The 19,427-nt window shown below is 38.5% G+C and overlaps 1 protein-coding gene across 3 annotated transcripts in view; it reads left to right on the top strand.

Annotated features, from left to right (window-relative positions):
• LOC124117576 (lipoxygenase homology domain-containing protein 1-like) overlaps positions 1–19,427 on the top strand; it is a 116,715-nt gene that overhangs the window by 64,954 nt on the left and 32,334 nt on the right. For 2 of the 3 annotated variants that reach the window (XM_048385526.1, XM_048385525.1), the window contains exons 14-21: positions 3,873–4,259; positions 4,886–5,133; positions 6,799–6,934; positions 7,960–8,114; positions 9,191–9,205; positions 17,011–17,168; positions 17,834–17,907; positions 18,845–19,038. In XM_048385526.1, the coding sequence (XP_048241483.1) occupies positions 3,873–4,259; positions 4,886–5,133; positions 6,799–6,934; positions 7,960–8,114; positions 9,191–9,205; positions 17,011–17,168; positions 17,834–17,907; positions 18,845–19,038 (1,367 nt within the window). The remainder of the gene's footprint in view (positions 1–3,872; positions 4,260–4,885; positions 5,134–6,798; positions 6,935–7,959; positions 8,115–9,190; positions 9,206–17,010; positions 17,169–17,833; positions 17,908–18,844; positions 19,039–19,427) is intronic. The other variant, XM_048385527.1, reaches the window with a different exon arrangement.

Genomic DNA, 19,427 nt, shown 5'->3' with positions numbered 1-19,427 from the left:
TAATCTCTCATGCCATGACAGATTAACATTACCAATATGAAAGAATCAGGTGATCCTTAACTTCTTTTGAGTAGTATATTGGCATATATCGCCACGGGCTCTTATTAGAGCGGAGCGCTCATTACGTCGAATATGGTAATTGTTAAACTGCTGCATTATAAGACAACTGGTCTTGCCTGAAACAGAAATAGAATGCTGTCAACAGTTTAAATGAATGAAACACTGCCTGGGAACCAGAATTAGTTTACTTGTATCAGCTGTAATGGGGGCGATCGGGTAGCCTAGTGGTTAAAGCGTTCGCTCGTCACGCCAAAGACCCGGGTTCGATGCCCGACATGGGTACAATGTGTGAAGCCCATTTCTGGTGTCCCCCGCCGTGATATTGCTGGAATATTGCTAAAAGCGGCGTAAAACCATACTCACTCACTCAGCTGTAATGCATGTCATATACTTGTAGCACTCATCCGATTCTCAACTTATGAATGAACTAATTTTCGTAACATGTTATTACATTACACATGTAAATGGCCCAGCCTGGTTATGTCAAGGTCGTCAACAATACTTGTGTGGAGTTTGTTTGTTTTTGTAGAAAATATACTGTGTGAAATGTTTTTTGCTTGCCTAGTTGTCTATTCACAGCTATGCGAGGTGTTTTGTCACAAACCCGCTTTGATAATAGCGTTGAAAAAATACACAAGTTATCTTAATAATATGAAACTTGATCTTTTTAGCAATATTTTAATTAATCTTGTAATATTTCACAGATGAGGATGAAATAAGTATATCACTTCTTAAACTTCTTCAATAATTCAGACAAATATGTAGGACAATATAAGGATTTGTTAGATTTCGGATCTTGGTATATTCAAAGTCTTGCAAAACTGTTTCTTGTGCATATTTGTCTGATTTGAGTAAAATATCGTCATTTAGACAAGCTCTATGCATGAGAGATGTTGTTTGTCAAATAAGCATGCTAGACGGGTAATGGAATTATCAATATTTACGCTAGATAGATAACTACATGCTTGGGTGTTTATGGATATCTAGTTGGGAACAGGAATGCTGCATGTGTATTTGTCGTAACCTAGGACACTGCCATTTCCATCAGTGCTCATGTTATTGACCATTGGATTTCCTGTTCAAGGTCAAATCACAAAGCAGGTCACTCTAGCTGTATTATTTCACATCAATGAATGTCACATGAATGTTTTGGGGCAGTGGGGTGGCCTCGTGGTTAAAGTGTTTGCTTGTCATAACAAAGACCTGGGTTCAAATCCCACGTCACCCACCTTGATATTGATGGAATATTGCTTAAAGTGGCATAAAATTAGACACACGCCCTTGATAGTTAATTCATTCTGTATTTAAATTGCATTTTATAACAAAATCAGTCATTTAAAACAAGTCATTTATATTAACTAATCCATGAAAGAATTAAGATATTCAAACGAAAGATTTTCCTTGCTTTTAAATTTGTTTTTTTTATCTTAATTCTAAGTAACAAAGTGTCATTCGACCACAGCAATGAACCAGAAATGAACAGTTTTAGAAGTTTTTGAGGATTTTATGTGTGATTCAACTTGTTTGGTTTTTGCTTCAAACAAGTGTGATGGTAGTTTCCAGCTAGACACATCTGAATATGGCATCATACCTTGATTTAAGTTGACACAGACATTAATGTTCTCTCAGCTACTATGAATGTGATTATTATATATTTTCCATAGTGTTCAGGATTCATTTAGAAGCTATAGGGTAGCCCAGTGGCTGACGTGTTGGCTTTTAACACCATAGACCAGGGTTTGATTTCCCTAATGGGTATGATCTTGGTGTCCCCCTTTGTCATATGGTTGGAATAATGCTGAAAGTGTCATTAACCTACTCACAGAATTCATAAACCTATGATCACAGGCAGACATCTTTTATCTTCCGTCTCTTTCTTGATGTCTCAATTCTTAACACTCACATTCCAATCTCATTAGTTCTCGCTGCCGCTAAACAAAGATCTGAGGACATCCCATTAAGGGTCATGTCTGAACGACCTTTCGCAAACTTTGACTGACCACTGAAATGACTAAGAAGTCGACATCAGCCAATTAGAAAGCAGCTTTCTCGAGCTTTACGGCACTCGTTTCAACCTGGTGATTTCCATTTCAGACTACGCTTGAAAAGTATGTTGACACTTTTATCAATTAAAATTTTGAAAACTGAATAAATGAACATTCCGGAATGTCTAATATATGGTTGAAATTGTATGGCAGTGCTTCCCACGTACAGTGCAACGCCTCCTCTGTTCAAATGTTTATCGCACGGAAGCTAGATATGGATGATAATTTTGACGAAATCAGTCGTCCGTACCATAACTGTCGTTCAGAATACCCTGTGTTAACGTGTTCGAGGTTGCATGATTAGGAAACACATCCCGACTGTCACTTTCATGATCTGGTAAGCGACACTTTGACTGGTTGGATGAAAGGTTGTTCTGATGTGACCCTTAATGGGATGTCCTCGGATCTTTGTTTAGCAACAGCGAGAACTCAGATGTGATTTTATTGAGATTGACTCACATTCTTAATGATAACAATACTCAAGTTGACACACTTACAGTAGACAAGATCGTTAGATTTCACCTGTTTTAAAATAGAGACTCACCTATGGAAACTGTCTCGGGCAGTGTTCTCTCAGCATGTTTAGGAAGCAGGTTTATTTCCCCATGTCGAGACAGAGAGGTTTCCTTGGTGTGCAGCTTCCAGATCACCCTGAATATGTGTCTTGGTTTTTGTAAACGTGTCAGATCCGAATCATGTTGGACTTTCTTTCCACATCAAGCTGACACACCATTATGTAACTGGAATACTGTTCAAAGCAACACGACTCACTCACTGCCATTGTCATAATGCTGAGCCTAACAGTAAATGTCACTCACGCTATCCATGCATGTTTTGGTCATGGGGTAGGGGCACTTAGAAGTTGGAAGATTATGTGCATAAAATGTTGTTTTTGTAATGCATGTTCCTTGGCAGATCAAGAGGGGTTGTTCTAGGGAGTCCGGACACCCCTCTTCTGAAATCCAAATGTTGTATTGGTGTAGGCAGTAATATTATCTGAGAGAGGATTTTCATATTTTGGAACACACACACACACACCACACCACACCACACCACACACCACACCACACCACACCACACCACACCACACCACACTAAACACACACACACACACACAGTTGTATGGAAATAGTTTGTTTTTCTTTAAAGTGAAAAAGTAACATCCATATGGTCATGTACTGTAAGTTATATGGAAAATAGTTTGTTTTTCTTTAAAGTGAAAAAAGTAATATTCATATGGTCATCTACTGTAAGTTTCATGGAAAATAGTTTGTTTTTCTTAAAAGTGAAAAAGTAACATCCATATGGTCATGTACTGTAAGTTGTATGGAAAATAGTTTGTTTTTCTTTAAAGTGAAAAAGTAACACTATGCCAAACATTTACATGCTGTTGTTTCATATAATATTGCACTTAATTTGTTTAGTATGATTATTTTGATTAAACAGAATTATATATCGTCATCACAATTATTTCCGCTTTGCAGATCGTTAAAGTCTATGATCGAGGGCTCAATACTTTTGAAAGTTGATGCCATTATTTTGTGTTTGTTAATTTAGTCAAAATTAGTCAAAGTCATGTTTGTTGTTAATAGAAAAAACATCAAGAAATATTGAAATATTATTTGGATTGTCATCAATTTGTACAACTTAATGTTTAGTATTCTGCAGACTATATATCAAGGGGGATGAAGCAGTAATGTGTTCTTTTACTATCAACATGTTATTAATTTAGTGTTTTCAGTTTGTAATTGAAAATTTTCACAACAGGAATCCCATACATCATCACCGTGACAACGGGTGACAAAGCCAATGCCGGAACGGATGCTCGTGTCTACATTGAGCTGTTTGGCGATAAGGGAAAGGAAACGAGTGGCAAGATTTGGCTCGATAACGGAAAGTTTGACAGAAACAAAACCGACATTTTCAACATTGGTGTAGCAAAGATGATGAGTCCTCTAGACCACATCATCATTGGCCATGACAACAGCGGCGCCGCACCTGGATGGTACCTGGACAGCGTGTCCGTGTACTGTGCTAGCGCCGGCATTGAGCAGTTCTTCCTCTGTGGCAAGTGGTTGGCCAGTGACGAACATGAAGAGGTCATCCAGAGGACGCTCTATGAGCAGGTGTCTCGCAGGAAGAAGAGGGAGAAGAGTAAGTCTTTAATATTTTCTTGAATATCTCCAGAAATAGTTGCCACAGAGATGAGTCCTAGGTTGCCATTGTTATGAGTAAGTCGGTCTGAGCGAGAGTAAGTCTTGAATATCATCTTGTTGATCTCGATATATAAGTGCCATGGTGGGTCTGTTGCCATGATGAACAGTCAGTGGGTCTAAGCAAGAGCAAGTCTTGAATATTGTTTTAATTATTTCTGGAAATTATTGCCATGATGGTCCTGTTGCCATGGTGATCAGTCCAAATTTGCCATTTTTGTCAGTGTATGGATATCGTCTTGATGATCTCAATAAAAACCGTTGCGGTGGTCCTGTTGCCATGGTGATCAGTCAGTGGGTTTATGCATGAGCAAGTCTTGAATATTTTCTTGTTTTCTCCGAAAATAGTTGCTATTGTAGTCTAAATGGTGATCCTGCTGCTGTGGTGATCAGTCCTAAGATGCCATTTGGTCTGCCATGGTGCCAAGTTGCCATGGTGATCGGTCAGTTAATCCTTACCTGTTCACTAGGTATCTTAAAGAAACTATATATATATATATCCCTTTATATAATTACCATTAAATACATTCTTTGTCCAAGCTGTAATGATGTTTAATGATATTCCAGAGATGACATGGTTTGTGTGGGTTCACACTTCGGACCTGCAGAACGCGGGGACGGATGCAAACGTTTACGTGACGATGTATGGAGAGAAAGGGAAGACGGATGACCACCTGCTGGAGAACAAGGGTGACACCTTCGAACAGGGCAAGATGGACCGCTTCAAACTGGACTTGACCGACATCGGCAAACCTTACAAGCTTCGAGTCTGGCACGACAACAAGGGAGCCTTCTCTGGATGGCATTTGAACAAGGTGGGGGAACTCTCCGTCTACAAGTGTGACATACAGTCCCACACCATAATCTCGAGATCCATTATCCCTTATGTACCGACATCTCGAACAAATTCTCCGTCCAATCAAATTACAACCATAAGAGACATTCTGTTACTGAGACGTCTTTTCTCAAACAAAGCTTTGGTTGCGAATGGGTTGTCAGTATTTATCATAATAGTGAGTGAGTGAGTGAGTGGGGTATGGTTTTATGCCGCTTTTAGCAATATTTCAGCAATATCACGGCGGGGGACACCAGAAATGGGCTTCACACAATGTACCCATGTCGGGAATTGAACCCGGGTCTTTGGCGTGATGAGCGAACGCTTTAACCACTAGGCTACCCGACCGACCCTTATCATAATAAAATAGAGATATACAGTCAAGTCTCGTTAATCCGACACTCGTTTATCCAACAATTGGGTTTATCCGACACAAATGATGGGAACCGATTTAATCAGTGCTATTTAGACCCGTTAATCCGACAGTCTCGCACTCCGACTCCGACACACCTAATTTGCAACGAAATGCTGAAATCACTCATTAATCAGTCTCGTTAATCCGACACATTTATCAGCGTACTCCGTGGTCATCTGCCCGCTACTACACAGACCTGTGTTTTGATGCAAGACGAGTCGGCGAGTAGCTGCATATTTCAACGGCTGCAGTGATAAACTTGCTTAACAATAAACCATTAATTTTTTAAATACACAAAACAGGATTAATCACATGCCTAGATTACCTCAATCTCATTAAAATCGTATACAAGTTCTCGCTACCGCTTTCGACATCCCATTACAGGTCACGTCAGAACGACCTTTCGCGAAAACTTTGACCGACCAATGAAATTACTGACAGGATGTCCAATTTTCGATCACGAACGTTGATACTACCTAATTTTGTTTATCCGACATACTCGTTAATCCAACATAATCATATGCAACCAACAATGTCGGAGTAACTGGACTTGACTGTAATGCTATGGGTTGGAGCAGGATCATGAAGGGTACAAGAGGTTTTATGCGTCCTGAGTTAGGTTTTATCCCACGAGTAGGAGGCGAGTGGTATAAAACCTACGAGGGACGCACAAATCCCTGTGTACCCCGAGTGATCCTGCTACAATGAATTTATTTTATCGACAAGTTGTAATATGATATAATGTGAAAGAGTTAACACAAATTTAAAATTGATAGAAAATAGCTGTCAAATTGAGCTGAAGTTAACTTGTGCTATGTCTCATGACTTCCATTGACTCAGGAAAAGCATGCAGCTTTTTGCTTTGAAGCAGGATATAAAGGATTTATTCTGCCTCTCAGAAATACACGTGGAGCCTGTATTGTTCATGGTGGGGTATAAGAGATTTATGCCCCCGCTGAGAAATTTATTCCCCTCCAAGGCAGGTTACACAGTATGTTATCAAGATCACATGGGCCAATCAGATCTTGTCATTCCGACATGGAGGTATGTTACACTGGCTTACCAACGATGCCAGTATGTTTGCCCAGTAAAGTTTATCTCACCTCTCACCCCTGCCCTCACACTGCAGTAAAAAAAAAAAAAAATTAAAATACGAACCCGTACTCCTATGAAATGGTGTTATTTGACAATTGTCTGTAAAATTCAAACTTTTTTTTACCTTGTTGACAGGTTGAGATGGAGAACATGACAACAAAGGACCGGTACATCTTCACGTGTGACAAGTGGATGGCCACGGATGAGGACCAGGGAGAGACCGTACGGGAGATGCCTGCCGAGGGCCCCCTCGTCAAGAAACCGATGTCCTGTAAGTCACACGTGCAGAGTTGTGTCCCTTGGTTGTGTCACTCGTCTTGGGTTCAGATCACAGATTGTCTCCCTGGTTGTGATCCTTGATTTGAAATAAACATTGTTTAAACCATCTTAAACACTATAATATAATCATATGTCTGAAAGTTTAGAAATTTTGTCAGAACTGACACAGATGTGTTTGTTTCAAAGGAGTGAATGTCGCCTATGACTTGAGTCACTTAGAGCTTTCCTCCACATTAAACTGACGTTGGAACCTTGTTGAACCAGACAGTCTAACAGATCAATGGTTCCAAGCAATAACTATATTTTTTATTCAATGATACTTCATTAGTCTGGACCCTGTTAATCCAGAAACCCTTTCTTCTGGACATTTCTGGTTGGCAATGTTTACATCTGTACCATACTTCGTTATTCCTGAATTTTGTTTCCTTTGATGATTTCACTGGGAACTCTACCATGTGGATAAGCAAGGTTTCACTGTATAGAGTTCGTAATAGTAAATGTCCAGAATGGGGGTTTTCCGTAATAATGAAGGTCTAGACTAATGAGGATTTTAGTAACTCAAGGTTATAATCGGGATAAACCCAAGTCACTTACTCAATAGAATAGTCCAAACCAGAATGCAACAGAAGCTCATACTATCAACCACTTGTTTAGCCTAGAATAAATTATTTACAGGCCATGACGTAAAAGGGGATTATTCTTGTCGTAAAAGGCGACTAACAGGATCGGGTGATCAGGCTCCCTGACCTGGTTGATGCATGTCATCTTATTCCAATTGCATGGATCGATGCTCATGATGTCAATCACTGGATTGTCTGGTCCAGACTCGATTATTTACAGACCGCCGTCATATAGCTGTAATATTGCTGAGTGTGGCAACTGCAGCATAAATCAACAAACAAACAATCATAAATGCCCACTGGTAGGACCAAGGTGGGGCAAACCAACAAGTGGGTGATAGCATGAGCAACATTCATTATTATTGTGATGATTCCCATCTCATCATTTTCTCCACAGTGGTGAGCTATTCAGTGGAGGTCCACACGGGTAAGCGACAATACGCTGGCACCGATGCCAACGTCTACGTCAACATCTTCGGCGACTTCGGTGACACCGGCAAACGGAATCTAAGGAAGTCTAAGAACAACATCAATAAGTTCGAGAAAGACAAGGTATGGTTTCCATAGCAACCCTCTATTACTTTGATTTATCCAGAACAGTTGAACTGTTTATTGTGGTTTGCTCTCTGAGATTCGTTTGTATTTTACTTGTATCCTCATTGAGGGTATTTTGTTTGTGATTGGTTCAGATTGATATTCTGGAATCTGTGGACAGTTGTCATGGTTATGAATATAAACGGAGTGTAATATTATATGGCTTAAATATCTTTCCTTAAATCTATGATGACACAAGTCACATTGCATAGTCAAGACAATTGCCATTCATGAATGGCTAGACATGCACTGTACCTTCCTGTCAATGAATGAGTACCAGATCCAGGGTGTTTATCAGAACAATGTGAAATAAATATACCCCTGAATTCAGAGGATGCACCTAATCTCTGCAGTTGATTTGTTTAAGTTGTGTGTTTATTTGAAGAGCTCTTGCTTGACCTTCATTTTAATCTGTATTAATTTGATATCTTTTTTAATCTACTGCTGAATTTCAGTTCCTTCTATATGACATGATATATTTTGTTATTACATATCTTTCATATCTATGGCAAATTTCTAAATATTCATGGTCTGTATCTGTCCAAATTGAAATTTTTACATATTTGAAAATCTTTATGAGCATGTTTGATTAAGGTAATGTCTTGAAAGCTGCATATTTCTCTCATATATCATACATATTAGGCTTCTTTTAAAAAATGTAATTCTGCTTAAACAATACAATTATTCAAAATTTAATTTTAAATCAAAGATTTTGTTTGATTGACTTTTGCTATATTTAAACTAGGGCAGGAATATTTATTAAACAAGAAAAGAAACAAAAAAACTTTTTATCTAAGAACAAAACGCTGCCTGCCCAAGATATTTTCAGAAAGTTAAATATATATATTTTGCCTGATAACAATTTGCTTTACATTTTACTGAAAGAAATGACCAGTCTCTTCCATCCCATTTCTTAGCTTTCAATCTTTCAATGTTTAGGATTATATATTTCTATAATTCCTATATGTATTTATGATAAACATGTTTCTTTCTATATCCATGTATTTCTGCACTCAATGTTCTTTTCTATCTAGTTTTCCCCTGGCCAGGTAAGAGTAATCTCCCCTCCCCACCTTCCGTCATGTGACATCAATGTTGTCATGGTAGCAGTGAATAGTGTCTGTTGAACTCTCATACAAGAAATAATTAGATTCAAAGGAACTTTTATAAACATGTAGACTTTTCTGATTGAAATTCTCAAAAGCAAACTATGAATGCTTTAGTATGAGGAAATATTGTATTTAGATTATATTATGTAACAGGATGTTAAAAGATTTTGGCCTCTATCACGCTATGTATGAATCAGAGTTTGTCATTACTTAACTGTCATTTATTGTTCATGTCTAGTGGTCAATGGCAATGCTATTGACAGAGCAGAGTTGCTGTCCCTTAAATTACCAGAGCAATTGAATCGACATGATTTCCTGCTGTCTGAATGTTGATGTCGCAGCTTCCAAATAGCATGTGTGTTCAACTGTACTTTGTCTAGTTAGACATACATGGGATCACTTGCACAAAGCAGTCTTAGCACAAGGCTTTTTACCATTCACAAAATTGTCGGTACTTTCAATACTCGTCTCAAGCTTACCTAGTCTGTCATACAGGCCCTGAAACAAATATGTCCAATACAGCCCTTGCAAGTCTATGATATTTGTCAAGTCTAGACAGCTGCAGTTTCAGAAAATGAAGACAATCATTTTATTATTTAGATAATTTGATACTGTTTTTTTTTGGTTTAAAATATGTGCATTTCAGAGACTTGAAGTGAGTCTAAGTCTTCTCCTGAAGTTATAGATACAAAATAATACATGGCTATGTTTAGACTGACATTTAGCCCCAGAAATAAAGTTATCTTATTTACAAATTGATATATATCTGCAAAATAAAGAAAATAAAATCCACATGGACCCCAGAACAATCCTTACTTCGGGCCTAGAGCTGAGGCAATACTTGCCAAATCATTCCAGACGAGTGGGAGACAGACTAGGCGATGTTAGGAGTGCTTATGGTTTTGCATTGCTTGCAGCAGTATTCCATCTATATCATGATGGGAGTCACCAGAAACAGGGTTCATATGAGGGGAATGTGATCAGTCAACATCGTAAGCACAAGGCAATCCCATATTCCCATATAGAAGGATGGTATGCTGTATGGCATGGGGATGATATATAAAATTAAATTAAAAACTATTTTCAGTTGGTATGATTAAATGTTAGTAAGCATTATTTGTTTAATTTCATCGTTATTTAGTTGGGTCTGTTCCCTTTTATCGTGATCTTTAATATGGCAGGAGGCAACTTTTGTGTATCGTATTATATCAGGAACTATGAAGGTACATATTGTATTGGGAAATAGTGTATCGTTACGGTCCTGACTAAGACTGTGATGACTTATAGTCCTTGCACGAAGAATACGGTGTGCAAGTGTCCCCAATCCGTTCTTTGACCAGTGAATGGTTGTCGGTGTTGTTAATGTTGATGTTGATGTTATGATGTTGATGTTGATGTTGTTGTTGTTGTGTTGTGTCCCTCAGGGTCTTGCATCCACAGTTATCCTCATCATGTCTTCATTCTATTGTGATCAGTACCCGGACCCAGTTGCCTCCATAGCTTCATTTTGGAAGTGACGTCACCCGTTACATCTCTCTTATCACTAACCTAGCTCGGGATATCTCTTGCTCATCAGCTTGAAGTCAACAAGAACCGACCCATTAAGATCAGGGTTAGAATAGGTCTTCAGCAACCCATGCTTGCCGTAAAAGGCGACTATGCTTGTCGTAGGAGGTGACTAACGGGATCGGGTGGTCAGACTCGCTGACATGGTTGATGCATGTCATCGTATCCCAATTGTGTGGATCAATGATCATGATATCAATCACTAGATTGTCTGGTCCACACTATTTATAGACTGCCGTCATATAGCTAGAATAATGCTGAGTGCAGCGTTAAACAACAAACAAACAAACAAATCAACAACAACTAACTTCTGAATGCAAGCGAAGCATACATTTACTTTCATTATGGCGGCATCGTAAATCTAGCTCTCTATTTAATCAAATCAGAAGACTGGTAATCAATTTCTAGCTCTTTGTATTTGTGGCGACAAACAAAAGTCAAGTACTGTGATGTCACTGCCTGTTTAAATCAGGAAAGAACAAAGTAATTTGATTGGATTTAATGTAATGTCAGTTGAATTTGACACAAAACTTGTGGCAATGGGGTCCAGGATGTATGGTTCAACAGAATGAAACTATGACGCATTGGTTAATGAAGGAAGTGTGTCCATAGTTCTGTGTTATAGATGTGTGTTTATTGGTATTTTATGTTGTTTTGTTTACCTGTTTATTCCACCTGTATAGGTTCCCAGTTCCCCTTTCCTGTGTCACGTTAGTAGGGATGGGTGAGAAACCGGCCACACCTCTCGCACTGAAAACCTTGTTAGCTGTTTGTCCTGCAGACCTTTGGATATATATCCAGTTACATCTGTGGTGATGATATGTCATATTGTAGAATGGTGTGATAATGATGATATCAATTCTGCTGGTACAATGATGGTCAATCATCTGATATGATTGAACAAGTCAGTGAAACCCCATCTTCCCTGAGGCAAGGGAGTTAACTGCTAATGTGATTTGATGCACTTCGCGAGGTAAGACCCGTTTTATAATGATATAGATCTTGATCATCAATCAGATTGTCTTGACTGGACTCTGTCATTTTGTTTGAAGCAAATGCAAGTGCCAGAGGTGGAATCTGATTGGTTAATAGGAATGACATTGAAGTGACATATATTGTAATAGCCACTGGTGGTGGTACGATCAAGCCCAGAAATTCCAGCCTTGTTCGGCAAGGGTCTTTTAGAGTCAGGTAACTCCCTTGCCTCAGGAAGATGGTGAAACCCACAAGCACGGGTACCCTGCTGACAAACCTAGCGACATAATCAGGGTGAATCTGGATTTGAACCCATGATCAATGGTTTCTTGAAGCCACAGGAACACAACATTGCACAGTGAATTGTGGCGTGATGGAGGACTGGGTCACCTGTGTCCTCTAATCTGTTTGAGTTGTCCAGGCTTCAACAGATATTGTTGCTGGAGATGGTTGGTGTGGTCCAGTGATTTCCAGCTGTTAAATTGCAGACTACGGCATTGAACACAAGTCACTTATAGTTTAGGCCAGGCATTTAATATTTTTCGGATTACGGACCCGCCGAATCTAATTTTTTAGAAAATGTAAAAAAATAATCAGATTTCCGTTATTATTTTTTCACCGATAGCCGTGTAGTCAGTTATTTTATTTGTTATCATCACCTTTAAATAAAAAAACATATGAATTTACCGTTGTAAACTAGTAAAGAGGTACATAATCAATCTTTGTTGATCTTGAAGCCGAACATGAATAGCTTCCCTTGACAATTGTCTGTGTTACTTCTTTGATAGGCATTTAGAAGTTGGATAACTAAGTAAGGAAAAGAATTTATGGATGAACAACTTCTTTATTGTCCCCCGCCGCGCGAAAGCGCGAAGCGGGGGATATAGTATTCACGACCGTCCGTACGTCCGTCCGTACGTCCCACCTGTTTGTTGTCGCGATATCTCAAGAACTAAACACTGGATTGTCTTCATATTTGGAACTATCGTGTATATACAGACTCCGCAGACACCAGTCGGTTTTGGTGACCTTGACCCCATTTTCAAGGTCACAGCAGGTAAATCTGCTTTTGGAGTTGGAAAAACGGTGTTGCCGCGATATCTCAAGAACTAATCGCAGGATTGTCTTCATATTTGGAACTATGGTGTATATACAGACTCCGCAGACACCAGTCGGTTTTGGTGACCTTGACCCCATTTTCAAGGTCACAGCAGGTAAATCTGCTTTTGGAGTTGGAAAAACGGTGTTGCCGCGATATCTCAAGAACTAATCGCAGGATTGTCTTCATGTTTGGAACTATGGTGTATATACAGACACCGCAGACACCAGTCGGTTTTGGTGACCTTGAGCCCATTTTCAAGGTCACAGCAGGCAAATCTGCTTTTGGAGTTTGAAAACAGAGTTGCCGCGATATCTCAAGAACTAAACACTGGATTGTTTTCATATTTGGAACTATTGTGTATATACAGACTCCGCAGACACCAGTCGGTTTTGGTGACCTTGAGCCCATTTTCAAGGTCACAGCAGGTAAATCTGCTTTTGGAGTTGGAAAACGGTGTTGCCGCGATATCTCAAGAACTAAACACTGGATTGTCATAATATTTGGAACTATGGTGTATATACAGACACCGCAGACACCAGTCGGTTTTGGTGACCTTGACTCTATTTTCAAGGTCACAGCAGGCAAATCTGCTTTTGGAGTTGGAAAACGGTGTTGTCGCGATATCTCAAGAACTAATTAATCGCTGGATTGTCTTCATATTTGGTATTTTGGTGTATATACAGGCGGGGGACATTTCGTCACTTCTGTGACAAATACTTGTTACAATTAAGAGCATGGTGGGCTCTTAATTGTAATAAAGAAGTTGTTCATTCATAAATTCTTATCCTTCCTTAATTGTCTGTGTTGTAAGTGGTAATTTTTTATTTTTTTTCAAGGGGCTTTATCGTCACAAATGGCGGTCTTTTGAGCGCAGAGTATGTTCATAAAGTATTCCAGAGGCATTCTGCATTGAATAAAAAAGAATCTGGCTTTTTTTTCTTTCTTTTTTCCCTCCTCCAACCCTTGACTTTGAGCTGAAAAATCCGTAATCCTAAAAATAAAAAAAGCCTAGCCTTACTTTGCTTCACAACAACTTCCTGCTTGTGAATGTTGGGGAGGAGGTCTCCAGCATCCCATTCTTGTCACTAGCAGATCCAGATGGAGGTGCTGGGGGTTGGTGTGCATCCTCCCTTTTTTCAGACACCTTACATGTTAACGACACCCTTCGCGAAGTCAGTTCGTGACAAGGGTATTTTGTGCACACCCACCCCTACCTTGGTCAAATTCCTGGATTCGCCTGTGTCATGGTGGATGACAACAGATCAGCTGATCAGACTCATCTTTGTTGATGATCTTGTCCTGATGCTCTGATGGCATCCGTCGCTGGTGTATCTGGGTTGGATTTAATATCTTTATTGACTGCTGTGATATAGCTGTGCCATTAAACAACATGCATTCCCTCACTACACAATCTCATTAAAATCAGATCATAGTTTTCGCTACCGCTAAACAAAGATCTGAGGACATCCCATTACGGGTCACGTCAGAACAACCTTTCGCGAATTTTGACCGACCAAAGAAATGACTGACAAGAAATCGACATTAGCCAATCAGAAGGCAGCTTTCTTGAGCTTTACGACACTAGTTTCAAACTGGCAACTACTCTTCGAAACATATTTTGGCATGTTCTCGATTAAAAATTTAAAAACTGATAAGAAGAACATTCTGGAATGACTTATAGGTGGCCTAGATTGTATGGATATAATCATAAAACCCGTAACTGTCGTTCGGACAAAATAAATATTTCGTGGTTGCATGATTAGAAAACACATTCAGACTGTCACTTTCATGATCTGGTAAGCAACGCTCTGATTGGTTGGATGAAAGGTCGTTCTGATGTGACCCGTAATGGGATGTCCTCAGATCTTTGTTTAGCGATAGCAAGAACTAAGATCTGATTTTAATGAGATTGCTTACTACATGAGCATATCAAACGCCTTCACTGCATTGGTTAAAGTGTGAGAGGATAAATTATTTTCAATATCTCAAACTGGAATTCATTGAAAATGTTTCCATGTTTTATTTTCATTGACATTGGTATCACGTACATTAGGCTGATTCAATCATTTATATTCATTTTGGGGTTCAAATTGTGTATGATTGAAAGAATTAAAACATACAATTTCCGCAGTTAAAAAATAACCGGAACAGGATATTCACCTTTTATTTTATTTTTGTCCGTTTCATCACATTTCTGTTGACACAAATCACGCTCATTTATGGCCAGCATCACAAAGTTTTCACACATCACACAAGTTGCTCAAAAGTGTTGCCGACAGCTATATTAGTGGTGATTATCAATAGTATTTTTACTACTATTGCAATAATGTTTAGTACATTCCCCAAACCCTAGATTAATCAGAATGAAAATGAAACATGAATTATGTTTATCAAGTAAAGACACATGGCAACTCAAAATCAAGTACCGTATTCGACGTAATAAGCGCCCAGGGCGCTCTCAAAATTAGAAACAGGGGGCTCTTAATAGAATATTATTTTGGTGGAAAAAAAACAGAGTTGAAAGATAAATTTCATGGTCATGCTGACAGCCTGAAATGTTTATGTACGACAGATATATTTTTCCAGAATTTTATTGCCCATAATTAAGGGTGCATATAGCACACGAGTGAGTATTATACGCGAATAAATTAGTCTTGGGCACATTGATCAATCGGAAGGGGTGCTAATTGGGATTGTTCACCAGACAATATATCAGCAAATGTCACTGCGGGTGCTTATTAGAGCAGGGCGCTTATTACGGGCCTCTCATAAATCCACATGCATCTTTCCAGTCTTGTTCATGGTGGGGTATAGGGGATTTATTATCCTGCTGATAAATGTATTTTCCTCAAAGGCGGGATACATTGTATTTTATCAAGATCACATGAACCAATCAGATCTCATCATTCTGACATGGGACCCTTGAAGATCCGGGGTAGAATAGGTCTTCAGCAAGCCAAGCTTGCCGTAAAAGGCAACTATGCTTGTCGTAAGAGGTGACTAACAGGATCGGGTGGTCAGGCGTCCTGACCTGGTTTGATGCATGTCATCGTATCCCAATTGCATGGATCGATGCTCATGATATCAATCACTGGATTGTCTGGTCCAGACACGATTTTTTACAGACTGCCATCATATAGCTGGAATATTGCTGAGTGCAGCGTAAACAATAAACAACAAATAAATAAACAAACAAACAAACATTCTGACATGGAGATATGATAAAGAGATAGATAGGCCCTGTTTGCTCATACCACAACACTACATTAAACTAATTGTGTTGCATGTTATAACAGCATGGTAGAAAAAGGATAGGACATGGGCATGACTTACACTGGTGTAGCTTAACAAATGCTTGTTTTGGGCACTATCTATTCAGTAATAATCCATGTCTATTGGGACCTTCAAGGTCAACATGGACTAATAATTTAGTGATAAATGCATGATACATCTGTTCTGAATGCAATACAGATTGTATTTTAATTTTGGTGTTGTAAAGTTTGATGTCTTCTTACATGTAAAATATCCATATCAAACAGTTGGTGAAATAAGATGAAATGTAGCACCCTTTAGCCATGTTGGTTTGTATAAACATACCTTTAATAAATAATTTATAATATGTTTTTTTAATTTAAGGTTGTCATGTTTTGGTTTAGAGTGTCCTTATTTACGAGGATCATTTGTATAGACTTGTACTACCGTATTCGACATAATAAGCGGCCAGGGCGCTCTCAAAGTTAGAAACAGGGGGCTCTTAATAGAATATTATTTTGGTGGAAAAAAAACAGAGTTGAAAGATCGTAAATTTCGTGGTTTATGCTAACAGCCTGAAATGTTTATATACGACAGATATATTTTTTCCAGAATTTAATTTCCCATAACTATGAATGCATATAACATGCGTATTATACACGAATAAATAAGTCCTGTGTACATTGATCAATCGGAAGGGGTGCTAATTGGGATTGTACGCTAGCCAATATATTAGAAAATATCGTAGTGGGCGCTTATTAGAGCGGGGCGCTTATTACGTCGAATACGGTATTTGGAGTTTTTCCAGTATTTCTGAGTTGTGTTTCACATATTGGCTTGTCTGTTTTAGGTTGACACATTTGAAATCGAGGCTGTGACCTTGAAGAAGTTGAACAAGATCCGTGTGGGGCATGATGGGAAGGGCCCAGGAAGTGGCTGGTTTCTCGACAAGATTGTTGTCAAACAGATCGGCTCAACAAAATATGACACCACTTTTGAGTGCAATAGGTAAACACTGGATTTCAAGAATTGATCAAACATGTCCTCTATTCTTAACTTCGGGCACAATAAACTGACTTGTTGTATTGGTTTTTTTTAATTGCTTTCACCTATATTTCCTGAAATCAAAATAACTACATATATGATGTAAGGTAATTATAATTATAGATAATTTGTCAATTACTGCCATTTGTTGTCATGGATACAATGGAGATACCGTGAAATAAAAATTACTTTTCGAACGTTTTGTAAATCGGTTTTCAATGGAAATTTGTGTGTAGATTTTAGGTTAAATGATACAAATAAAAGGGAAACTTGTTATATTTTGTTTGACCCAGTATGAGAGATTAATTACTGTGTGCTGAAGCTAAGTAAAAGTGAAAAGTATGTGAACATTGAAAATCAGCACTATATCTTTAATATCATTGCTATTCCATCAGTTGTAAGGATACTTCTATTAAAAGGCATGAAGAAATATAATTTCTTTTCGATAATTTATATTTTCACAAAAAAAAGATGTGTTAAGAGATGTAATATGGAAGGTATTGATGAAAATGTATTGATGTATAAGAATTTATATTTTCACAAAAAAAGATGTGTTATGAGATGTAATATGGAAGGTATATGAAGATAGTTTAGAAATCCTTTGACTGTGATTACCTCCCTTGTTTCAGGTGGTTGGCGGAGGATGAGGATGATGGTCACATTGAGCGGGACATCACAGCCAGTGGCTCACAGATGCTTGGCAGTAAGTACGCACTCACCGGTAGAGTTATCTCCCCTTCCAATTACTCCTTAACAGTTAGAGTGGTCCCCCCTTGCTATATTGCCAACGAGCTCCTTCCCAGCGCGTGCCACCTTCGTCACACTCTCAGAAACATTGTTGCCACCAGTGTGGAAGTGGCCATTACAAGAATCTTTAAATTTGCTCTCTAACCCCAAATGTAGTCAAGTATATATATTGTTTATGTCTTTGGGAATGCCATCATAGTGAACTTTGAAAAGGTTTATGACTGACCAGATTTCCCAGATGAATTTACCTTTTTGTTTGTTAAATGAGATTGGTTACAGACTCACTGAAAATCACCCAACTACCCCCTTACATTCTTACTATACCAATAACATGATAGTTGAAATGAAATAGAAATTCAAACTGACAAACAAAGAAAATAATTTTGCTGGGGTAAGAGTATTCGGCGTCATGGCAGTCTTTGGCGTGATGAGCGAACACTTTAACCATAAGGCTACCCCACCGCCCCTTTCATTGATTAACTATCTTGGGTATTTTGCATACTGCATTTAGTATTCACAGAGACCATATAATAGATTATATGGTCTCTGGTATTCACCATAGTAAACCTATATATAAAACAACTTTTATAAATATTTATTCAAATCATCCCAACTGGGTCTTTGGGCAAGACAAGTATGTTTATTTGTCTCATGGACAGCCCTGTCCTTTTTGTTGCATATTGTTTTAGAAATTCTGTGATTTTTAAACTATGCTTTTTTACTTTTTATTTAGTATTTTTGTCAAAACTTGGCATATGGAAACACAATATCTTTAAAGCACGAAATTAACTGGGCTAGTTAATGAAATGTTTCTTTGTAGATATAGAATTAGATTCTGACATCTTGTGTATGCCTGAGACAAGTTTGTATAAGTATTTTTCGTATCTCCACAGCAACAAGGTATGTGATAGATGTGAAAACAGGCGACGTACGAGGCGCTGGCACTGATGCCAATGTCTTTCTGAAGATATTCGGCAGCAAAGGCGACACAGGCGACATGCAGCTGAAGTCATCCGAGTCAGCCACCAACAAGTTTGAGCGGAACAGAACAGACAAGTTCATTAAAGATGCTTCCGACATTGGAAAGGTATAAACAATAATAATAATAATAATACCCCAATAAAAATATATTATTAAATTTCATCGAAATATGGATAAGGAAGCATTTGATATTATATGTTATAGGTTTAGTTTTCTTTGTACCTCAAATTCAACAGATGTGATTCACTGAAAGCATGAATGTTTGGTAGGACCCATCCTTCTGAGGCATGGGCGTTATCTGCTATAAAAGTCCAGTTTCCACCCTTGCCCAATTAGGCTGGTATTCCGGAATTACATTTTGGCTGGACTACCAAGCCTATGCATAGTCCGGTCAAAATCACGTAACAAACTACATGGATTTCAACCTGCAGATTTTGGTCGACTGCAGGATTTGCAAAGCATTTGTGCTGCCAATTGGGCGTTGACATATGTTTT

The sequence above is a fragment of the Haliotis rufescens genome, unplaced genomic scaffold (assembly GCF_023055435.1).
Source record: "Haliotis rufescens isolate VD_foot unplaced genomic scaffold, xgHalRufe1.0.p SCAF_6, whole genome shotgun sequence".
In the NCBI taxonomy this organism is placed as follows: Eukaryota; Metazoa; Mollusca; class Gastropoda; order Lepetellida; family Haliotidae; genus Haliotis; species Haliotis rufescens.
Note: the sequence above shows the minus strand (reverse complement) of the source record. Positions and strands in the feature narration are given on the sequence as shown.